The sequence below is a fragment of the Sphaerodactylus townsendi genome, linkage group LG11, assembly GCF_021028975.2.
Source record: "Sphaerodactylus townsendi isolate TG3544 linkage group LG11, MPM_Stown_v2.3, whole genome shotgun sequence".
Lineage (NCBI taxonomy): Eukaryota > Metazoa > Chordata > Lepidosauria > Squamata > Sphaerodactylidae > Sphaerodactylus > Sphaerodactylus townsendi.
In genome coordinates, this window is record NC_059435.1 from 55,381,321 (window position 1) to 55,392,308 (window position 10,988).

At 42.4% G+C, this 10,988-nt stretch overlaps 1 protein-coding gene across 1 annotated transcript in view; it reads left to right on the forward strand.

The window, feature by feature from the left end:
• Positions 1-10,523, forward strand: part of MALRD1 (MAM and LDL receptor class A domain containing 1) — a 268,644-nt gene extending 258,121 nt beyond the window's left edge. The window contains exons 32-34 of the mRNA XM_048510491.1: positions 1,009-1,072; positions 4,699-4,764; positions 10,174-10,523. Of these exons, the coding sequence (XP_048366448.1) occupies positions 1,009-1,072; positions 4,699-4,764; positions 10,174-10,269 (226 nt within the window). The 3' untranslated portion in view covers positions 10,270-10,523. The remainder of the gene's footprint in view (positions 1-1,008; positions 1,073-4,698; positions 4,765-10,173) is intronic.
• Positions 10,524-10,988: the final 465 nt, after the last annotated feature.

Sequence of the window (10,988 nt, forward strand, 5' to 3'; positions counted from 1 at the left end):
AATATGTGGCTTTAGAATTCTAACCATGTAATTAAATTTCTAAAGTGACTGTGACTCAACATCTATTTATCAGAACCACAAAGTTCAGCAGGCAGCCACTTCTAAATGGATCTGGGTTTCCCACTGCCGCTCCCCCCCGCCACCCATGCCGGGATCATTTCCAAGTGTAGAGGTTGCTACTGCCTTTGGTAATACAAAAGTAAATAATAATAATTCTGAATATTTAGAACATAAAAACATAATCAGAGCCTGTTGTGTCAGACTAGAGGTCCAACAGGCCCAGCATCCTGGTTCACAGAGCAAACAACAGGCTTTGGTGGGCAGTGAATTCCACAGTTTAATTTCTTGCTGAGTAAAGAAGTAGTTCTGTTAATCTGTTCTGAATCTATTCCCCAACAACTTCACTGTGTGCCCCTGAGATCTAGTATTATGGATGAGGAAGCTCCTTTTGCCCATTTTCTCCACACCAAGCATTATTTTTTAAACCTCTGTCTCCCGTTAGGCACCTTTTTGCCTGATATTTTAAAGAGGCATCTGAGTTGTGGTCAGTGCAGTCCTGTGGAGAGTTGCTCCCATTTACTGAAATGGATTTAGAAGGGTGTGACTTTGCCTCAGATTGTGGGACCTGTGTGGTCACTACAAAACAGCTTTTCAGTGGGTCACTGCACACTGCTCTGGCCAGAGTTTTTCTGGGGAGAAGCAGTCAGGGAAGAGAAAGCTGAAGACAGATGAGCAGGTAAAGGTGGGTTGGCTGATGGGTGAGAAGGAGAGAGGAAAAGTGGAGTGGCTTGGGCGCTTTCTGGGAAAGGAAAGAAGAAATGGGGGAGGAAAATGAGATTCTCCCCACAAGTCCTTGAGGGTTCTTCTTGTTTTACTGTATTTGGAACAGCATTATTCTAGTTACAAGGATGTCGCTATCATTTCCCCCTCATTTTTAATATGTAATATTGTTTTTAATGTTTTTTCCCCCGTTTTAACATGCAATGCTGTTTGACATTTCTTGTAAAGGAAACCTGAAGAGCTCTTGAACACTGCCTTTGCCAACCCATTGTATGAAGCTCACAGTGTTAAGGTAGGTAGAAATAGCTCCTTGTATTCTTCTGAAAGTGGGTAATATAAAGCTGCAATTGTTTCCTGAGTATATTACCCATTGAAAGAGGTGAGATGCTCCCATTGTGAATATATTTAAACAAAGAATGCAAGCATTGCAAAGAAATAGGAGAGATTTCTATTACTATGTACACTCGATTTGCTAGTAAACTCCACTTTGAAGGCAATTCAAAGTTAAGAGTATCCTTCCAGTCACAATTTATTTTTGCTGAACGCGGCTGAATCTGAGAAATATCACTAGGAATTGCCAGTCTCAATGATGCACAAGTTGTGTTCTAGAAGTAATTGTTGCAGTCTATCATGCACGGCTGCTGAGCTGTTTCTGTTCATTGCTGCCTGAGAGAAGTAACTGAGGGCCCCTCCTTCAGTTATCATTTCTGTGGGGCTTGTGCAAGTCACTCATATAAAGATTGTACAGCTGAGGGGCTGCAATCACAAAAAAACCCTACTTTATGCAGTCACCATTATGCTCCTGTTTGTTGTTATATTCCTACAACTTCTCTGAATGTCCTAAAATATAAACCACTGCACATTTAGCATTCTGTTAATTCGCTAACAAAATGACCAACTGACAATCAAATGTCATGCAAAATGTATTCATTCATTTGAGGTTATTTCTGTCTTTTTTTAGTTTCAATTGCTGATTTCAAGTGAAAGATTTTATTATTCTTATAAAAGCACTACAAACAGTATTGTGACTCTTTTGTACACATAAAAACCAAAGGGAGGGGGAATCTCTGTGGGCCATAAACTCTCCATGATAGTCCTGATCACATTTACAATTACTTTGCAATTGACTTACAATAACCATTAACTGTATTCGTTAAAAAACAGCTAATCAAAGGGGCTTATCTAGAACTGTTTGGAATCAAAGGAAAAAATGAAGCCTATTGCTTCTTCTCTGCCTTACTCTGATCACAGCTACAGTGTATAACTGTGAGAACAAATAAAATTTCTTTTATCTGTATGAATATACAATGAGATCTTCTCAGCTCTTAAGCAAAAGTAACAGTAACATGTTACTTATTTTAATGAAAAAAAGTCCTTCTATATAACCAGATAAGATTCATTCATAAACTCACAAGTTGGATTTGCAAGAGTGCTTCATTGGACATATTCCAACTGCAGTCTTGCCCATTTTGGCTGCCCATTCAAATATTAATTAAAATAGATCAACAAAATTGTTTATCAGCAGACTGAAAGAAAACCTATGAAGACCTGTAATTAAAGGTGAATACGGGGGCAATGCCACCTGACAAATATGTTGTGCCACAGTAAATTCTTAGCAAGTGTTTTATTGTGTTTTTTTTAATCTCTCATTGGATGGATCTTTTTGAGAAGGAACTCGAGATTACACATTTCTGCAAGTTGCTACCATTCCTCTACTTTTTAAACAGTAAATTAACAAAGTAATTTTGCAGCACACCAGATCTGAAATGGTCCCTGCTGTTTCAGTTTGGCTTGTGATAGTCTTATTCCCCACATAATTGTCAACACTCAGTCTTTGGCCTTGACTCAAGCTTTGGGCTCAGTCTAACAGCAGATGCATAGCGGCAATGGAGACCCCTGGGGCGGCTTTTCCTGGATGTCGCCATTACTGTCACATGTTGGGGACGGGGTGTGTCAGAGGTGGGCCGTGTTGGGGGCATTTGGGGGGTGGGGCAGAGTGGGGGCAAGAGGAAGCGCATGGGCAGCTCATGCCGCGGGCGCAGTTTCCTCTCCCTTCATCACTATCTAACAGCCTCAGGCTGGCAAGTTGGAAACTGATAGCCCACACGCACAACGGCCATTCATGCATGCACTGCATACTTTGTGGTTTTTTGCTTCACAATGAGGTTTTCCCATGTTTTTTTCCCCACAGGGATTCTTCTCTTGCTAAGTGTCCCTAGCCAAGCCTATCACTGTTGTTCATGCAACTTCCATTGGGGGAAGTTGCCTGCTTCCTTTTTTGTGCTGACATCTTTTGTCTAGCATTACTTTGCTAGGCCAGATCAATCTCTTGAAAACAATAGTCAAAACGAAAACACTTCTGATCCTTCAAGTGGATTGGGCCAAGTGAACTTCAAGTGGATTGGGCCAAGGGGTTCAGGGGGCCCCAGAACTGAAGCCCAGCATAACCCAGTGCCACTGTGGCAATGCAAGCTTTTCAGGACTAATGTCAGATTGGAGAATCACAACAGAGCAAATCCAAACAAAACAACTCCAGCCAAAAAAACTCATCTTGAAACTGACCAACAGACTTGAAGCTGACAGAAGGCATAGACACCCCAGGAGACAGAGGAACAAAATAAAATCCCAAGAGCCTGCAAATGCTGGCTCCTGAGCTTTCCAGTTGTTCCCGAATAATTCTTGGACTTTTCGGAACCATTTTTTCAATATCCCCGAAAAACTGCTAAATATATTGGGAATGCCAAATATATCTGGAAAATATCAATGTGGGTTTTGGGGTATATTTTTAGCTCAGTTTTGCCAATGCGCACACCTAGTTCAGATCTTCCCTGATGATACGGATCTAGCTCCTTTACCTCTTTCAGTGCCTTTGTATGCCCTCATCACCACCAAAGTTCTGCATTCATGCCTGACAGACAATTGGTTTTGCTTTCCTGATACAGAGGAATCTTTCCCAACTACTGCTCTATAAGGTCCTTTATTTGGAAATTCCAGGAATTGAACATGGAGCCCCCCACAACATTTATTCCCCAACTGACCCCTTAAGCTATCCTGAATTTTTCATTTAAAAGAAGCAAATGCCATTGAGTATTATAGTGATGGATGAATTTAAGAAGCTGTGCTTCAGGCAGGCAGGGCGTGGTCAGGTACAGTCTCACAGGACAGAACAAGCGGCAGACAAAAGCACAGTCAGAAAGCAGTTCAATGGGTCAAGGTAGGTAGCAGGCAAAGGCATAGTCATGGGTCAGTCCAACAGGTCATGGCACAGGAGATCAGGCAAACAGGCTGGAGATCAGCAGAAGACCTGGCTCACAGAAGCAACAGGAAATACACTTGTTGCACCCAGGCAGAAGCAAGCTCACAGCAAGACTATTATAGAGAGCTGGGATTCTGCAAGGAGTTAATCGTCATCGTCATCAGATACAGAGACTTCGATCTTTCATACCTTGCTGCCAAACGAGCACTCCTTCGGTGCTTCTGCAGTAGCAGCTTCTGCTTTTGCCTCCTTTGCACAGCTGGCTCATCAATGGGTTGCCTAGTAGGATATGCAGGCTTCTCCACCTGTATGTCATCAGGCAGGAAAGAACTGGGCATTGGCTCTGCTGCCTGGTCTTCCTCAGGAGCAGCCTCCTCTGGCTGCACTGTGTCCTCAGGTTCTGCCTCAGAGTCTTCCGTGTTCTGTTAAGTACCCAGGGGCTGGCTCATGACAGAAACCAACTTGCAATTATAACCTGTGTCAGATTTACAGCCATTATCCTAATAAAGCCACTAGATCTTGAGGGGTAGTCGATGATTTTACGATTTCAATTTTCTTTCTTACTTACCTGTAAGTTTCAGGATTGATCGAGTTGGCAATATTGCTGTTTTGTTCACTGCTGAAAAAGCTTGGCCTGGAGCTAATGTGCATCTCTTTTGTAGTCTACAGAGTATGCTGTCTCAATGGGAGTTCCGATCAGTGTTTCTCCATGGCAGGCACAGCAGGGGGTATGTGTGAATAGTTTTCTTTTATAAATGTTTTCTGAAAGAACTGTATACCCTGGATGGTTAAAAATGAGTGTGGTCTTTTTCCTGAGAGAGAAGCTGATTCTTTTAAAAGGTTGTTTCTGTCCAAGTGCAAATGTTGTGTTTACATATGCTTACTACCTTAGTAATACTCGTTAATATAGTACCCCTAAAACGCTGCTTCACGCAGCATTAATGATTGGAATGTTTTGGAATATGCTACTATGGAGGTGGTCTGATGTACACTAACCCTCGGATAGCTTTAAAAGGGGCTTGGACAAATTTATGGAGGAGAAATTAGATCTATAACATGAAATCATGATCCTCTATGATCACAGATTGCCGATACCTTAACAGACCAGATTGCTCAGGGTCAGCAGCAAGCAAAAGCCGGTAGCTGCATCCTGCATGCGAGCTGCTAAAGACACCTGGTGGAGCCACTGCGAGTAGCGGGGGTAACTGGACTAGATAGTTACAGGTCTGATCCAGCGGAAGCTAGTTCTTATGTTATGTTCGCACTACTGTTGTGCCTGTGTAGCTGCTATTGAGGAGACCCAGATTGCTCAGGGATTCAATCCGTTGATATTAACTTTAATATTTATCTGATCAGCATGGGCGAATCCCCTCCCTCAACCTGAATCCTCTACCATCAATGAACTGAAGACCAAATTATCACTTCTGGTTGACTAACAAGAATTTTTCCCTGGTTCAAACTGACCCTCTTGGGATGCTTTTAACCCCATGTACACACAAATCATCTATCTGTCTATCTGTCTGTCTATCATGCCTATTGCCAACGTCAGCCTTCAGGGGAACTTCCAACAATAACAGTGCACAATTTAGTGTTTAAGAACATTAAAACTCCAACATAAAGCTAAATTTAAAACTAAAAACTAGATAGATCTGAAGATCTGTTTATGAATCTCCAAAGCCACATCCAGTTTAGTCCTTACCAATGTTTCTTATAAGCTGTGTGGCCATGCAGACCCAGTACTGGTGTTATGTAAACTGGGCAGCTGCGCAACAGGGGGAGCTCTCATAGGTGGCCCAATTCCACGCAGTGGTAGGGAACTTCTGCACAGAGGTAGGGAGTGATTAGAGGGACTATTGGTCATGTCAAAGCACCTTATAGGATAATCATAAAGATTCCAGCACTTACATGAAGGGACAATTTGAAACCCTAAGTGTATGCTGTCTTTGACCCTCTGCTGTCTTTGACCCTCTGCTGTTCCAAGGCAGTTCATCCTACCCTGTGCTTTGCAAGGAACTTATTGGGTTGAGGCAGGGGTAGAAAGGAAGTGGGATTAGCAAGGATCCCAAGACCAATCAGGACTGGGAGCCAGGAACCATACCCACAAAGCTCAATTTCAACTCAGTAATAATTCAGAGGACTTGTGGAGCAGATCTGGTGACTTGGCAAAGAGAATATTGTGGTAACTGCAGTGGTCCAACTCACTGCTTAACTGCCTCACATCTGGCTGTTCAATCAAAATCTAGTTACAAGGGTTGGCACTCAAATTTTGTGTCATTAGATTCCCTGCATTCCTCAGGTCACTAATTGATGCAGCAAGTGGTTTAAAAAGTGTGACAAATGAGATCCCCTCCCCACTGTGTTGTCATCTATAGCAAGTGCCTGCCAAACAGAAATAAATCTAAGAATTTTACAAAACTCAGAAATGACACTTGTTTGTTTCCTGATTCTGGAATGTTTCCACACGCATCTTAAAAATCCAGATCTGTGGGCTGCACCATGGGACATTCTGTTCAGCTGCGCAACACAGCTTGCCATCTCTCAGTGTTGTATAGCAAGCCAACCCTTATCAGCCCAGCAGTCATTTTAGGAACTGTCTGGAATGACTGAAAGCACAGAGTGTATTGCCTGGGGGTTGACATTCATCTCCTCTTTCCGTAAGTAAAATGTGCACAGTTGCTTTTTCTTTCACGCCTCTGCAGGATCCCAACCCCTTTTAAAATCAATAATCTTTCTCAGGGTTTAGTCATTAGGATGCAGACGTGTACTCATGAACCACATTAGCAAGAATGTTTACTTTGTATTTGTATAATTTCTGTAACCTAATTCAGTTATATGCATGTCACAGACCATCACCACTGACTCCACACCCCCAAACACACAATGTACAGCAATGTTGGAATTCTCCATTAAAATTAATGAAACTGTTCTTGCACCTGCATTCTCCATATATATATGTCTGCCTCGCAACTTTTCATGATGCGAAACATTGTAAAAATATAATACATTCTGCAAAAAACTATACAGCCTTATTGATAGGAGAGAAAATAGTCCTGAGAGTAAGTTAGGAAGTGGTTTCTAGTACAGCAGGTCAAAGCTACTGTTTGGGCCCATAATTATCCTGCCTCCCATGTTGATTCTGCTAGCCCCTCTGAATTAGCAGCAATCAGTATAGGAATTTATGGGTACAAATTCATCTGTTTCCCCGAAACATTATAAAATAATCTCATACCAGACTATTCAGTCTTTATAATCATTGAAGGGTTTTTGTACCATATTTACATGTAAGTATGTTGGCTGTGTTTTATATTACTGATTGCTGCAGATGGTGAGACCTTTCTCCGCTCAAATAAAGACACGACAACGACAGGCTGGAAAAGGATTGGGCCGCAGCCCAATTTATTAATATATATATCAATAACATGATTAAACTTCAACTATATACAAAGGAAGCTGGGCGGCAAACGGGTCGCACATCAAATATCCCAATCTCCATTGGGAACTATCGGGAAGGGGAGCCCCAGAGATATCACTCCGGCTTCCACCCTTCCCACCCTTGCTGAGGAGACAGGTACCAGCTAAGCCCGTGGCCGCCTACCGGCCCGCCCTCCTCTCCGTGCCTCCTGGGGTGTCGGGCACTGGCTAAGCCCATGACCGCCTATCGGCCCGACCCACCCCACTCCCTGGGGTGTCGGGCAGCGGCCCGGCCTGCTGGCCTGCCCGCCCCACCCCCGGCCCTTCCACAGGGCACGAGCCTGGGAGAACCTGCCGGAAGGATCGTTTTTCTCCCCAGATGTGCGACTCCCGTTGCCAAACCCGCCAGGGCTGCGACAGTAGTAACCACAACCCCAACCCCCTAAAAACATAGGGAGGGAGGGTGGGCCACGCCTTTCTGAGTCTCGCCGCTGGGAAGGGCGAGATCTGGGTGAGGCGCTCTTTATATATCTAGGCTCCTCCCGCCTTTACCAGCCGGGAGCCAATCAATGCACCCCATTTCTGTAGCATGCCGTCAAGCCATGCTTGCAAACCTATTTTTTCTCCTTGGCTCACCCCGGCAGCAATGGCTGCACCCGGTTATTCGGTTGCTGCTTTTTATAAAAATAGTTTGTATATTACTCTGGAGTAAAGTTATGAATTCTGATGTATTTAAAGCATATGAAAATTATATGCTTTGCCAGCCTATCGCCTTACTCTTTGTGTGGACTTGTCACTAAAGAGGAGTTTGGCCAAGGGATGAGAAAGCCATGAAATAGAGAACAGTATATTCTTTCTGAAATATAGATAGTGTATTGTGCAGTGGACAGTGTTTTGACTTTGAACAGGCAGATTTGGGTTCACATCTCCAATCAGTTAACAAGTTTATTGTGTAATATTTAGTCAATCGGTATCTTTAATCCTGAACTATCCCAAAGGGCACTGAACTGGCACTGAACTATGCAGTGCAAGGAAAATTGTGCTACCAAGGATTCCTGAACTTTTTGTGCCTGTGGGCACCTTTGGATTTTTTTTATATAATGTTTTTATTGTATCATTTGAATTTTACAGTTTATAATAATTTCCTTCTTCATACATTTTCAAACAATACATTTTCCCCCTTTTCTCCCTCCCCCCGTTTCATCTTCCTCTTAGTTTTGTCACACAAAAAGCAGTAGGTTCATTCTCTGTAGCCTCTTCTCCCATATTTCTTCATTGACTCAAGCTTCTTTCATCCAGTCCACGTACATTATCCATGTCTTCAAAATTTCATTCTGTTTATCTTGCCACATCTTATTTTTGGCTAATATATTGAAAATATCAAGTGTCACTTATTCCCAGATATATTCTAGCCATTTCTGTAATGTCCATTTTTCTTTTCTTTCCAGCCCAAGGCTATTGTTGCATGGGCTGCTTTAATCATTATTTTATACATATAACTATATTTTTACCCACCCTTCTATCCCCCATTACACCCATGAACATTAAGTCATTATTTAAATCAATATTAATCTTCACCAGTTTCTCAATATATAACAATACATTTGTCCAAAAAATTTTCACTTCTGCGCATTCTATCCACATGTGGCTATAATACACCTTTGGAATTTTGAAAGGGGACAATGTTGTGGGAGATGGAGCCAAATCCAAAATGACTTCTTCAGGGCAGAGCCAAACCCAAGATGGCTGCCTTGGAAGATAGAGCCAAACTTCGCAGAAATGGAAGGAAGGAAGGAAGGAAGGAAGGAAGGAAGGAAGGAAGGAAGGAAGGAAGGAAGGAAGGAAGGAAGGAAGGAAGGAAGGAAGGAAGGAAGGAAGGAAGGAAGGAAGGAAGGAAGGAAGGAAGGAAGGAAGGAAGGAAGGAAGGAAGGAAGGAAGGAAGGAAGGAAGGAAGGAATGCCAGGGTGGGGAGAAGAGGGAAGGAGAAGAGGGAATAAAAAAGAAAGCCTGGAGAAGTGGAACTGGAGGCCTGGGTGCGTACCAGTCTTCCAGATTCTTCTGTGGCTGTGGGCTGCTGTTGCAGCCATGGAAAATCTTTTTATTTGAATGGGGGTATTCAATAATTTGTCCTGCCTTACAATGACTCTTTCCACTTTCTGAAATGTTCAATGAATGCCAAGGGAAATACTGGCACGTACCATAGTGCCCATGGATAACCCACTGAGGAACATTCTGCCATAGGAATACAAATTCCCTGCCCCTCTTCACTGTAGTTTGCAGTAGCACTCAAAATTATGCTCCTCCCATTCAGTGGACCAAGGAAACAGTGTGGGAAGCATATTGTTCATCTACAGCTGGAAGAGAGAATCAGCAAAAATCTTCCTCCCATCCTTCCACTGCAGGAAATGCTGCCAAAACAATGGAATGTCAAATTAGGGTCTCAGCCTGTACACATGAACAGGTCATGTGTGCTGGCACTCACTGAAGTTGAAAATCTGATAAATGTGGCCGGAACAATGCACAGTTTTGTGGCAGCATGTACCAATGAATTCATTAGAAGAGCCCACTTTCTCAAGAGCACGAAGATGTCTTATTTGACAGCACTCATCTAAAATGTGCCCCCTTGATTAATTTGCGCTTCATTTAGAAATTGTTCTTCCTGTTCCTTCTGCTTGCATTTAACAGTTGGTTTTAAAATAACTTTTTTCTTTTTTTTTCTCTTCTAGCTTTATCACAGTAATGACAAAATGGCCACTTCCTTTGCCAATCCTCTGTTCGGCACATCTACCGAAAAATGGGGAGATGCTGTGAAATTGCAGTGAAAATGGACACAAAATAAAATAGATACTTCATGAAACTTCACCTGCCAAGATTTTCTTTCTTGTTTCAGATGGTAAAATGGCATTGCATTAGTAAAATGAATGAAAATGGAATGATTGCCATATTAGAATAATTATGTTCTCCAAATAATGCTTCATTCAAAATAGCAGCCGCCCACATGGGAGAGTGCAGTCTTACATTATGTTTATGTTGGCAAGCAACAGTCGTGGTAACTTTACTTTTGAATTCACAGCATGTTTAAAGAGTTCGAATTCCAGTGTGATAATAAAAAAAAGTTTTACATTAATCAAAAGCAGGATTCGGGTTTTCTTGGCGTTCTAATTTTACTGCTATTATTGAAAAATGATGACACAAAAATTTCACAGGTTGTGTTAATGCTTCAAAGTATAGACACGAAGGAAGTTTTCAGTGCGATCCAAGTGATCCTAATGGCAATGCTTGTGGATTAGGATACTGATGACATCTATAACATGAAACTCAATTTCTGTATTAAAGCTACTTTCACAGAAGTCAGGTGGTTTACCTGCCTTCTGCGTGGAGGTGTGTGTGAGGGTTGACTTTACCTGATGAACTGTCTCCTGCAATCTTGCTCTTTGCCTAATCACACCTGAAAATGGTTATCACAGGCTTCAGTGATGAAAAGGAGAGCTGTCCTTGAGGGGGTTAATTGACTTTTTAAGTCAGCTGGGAAGTAAGGGAG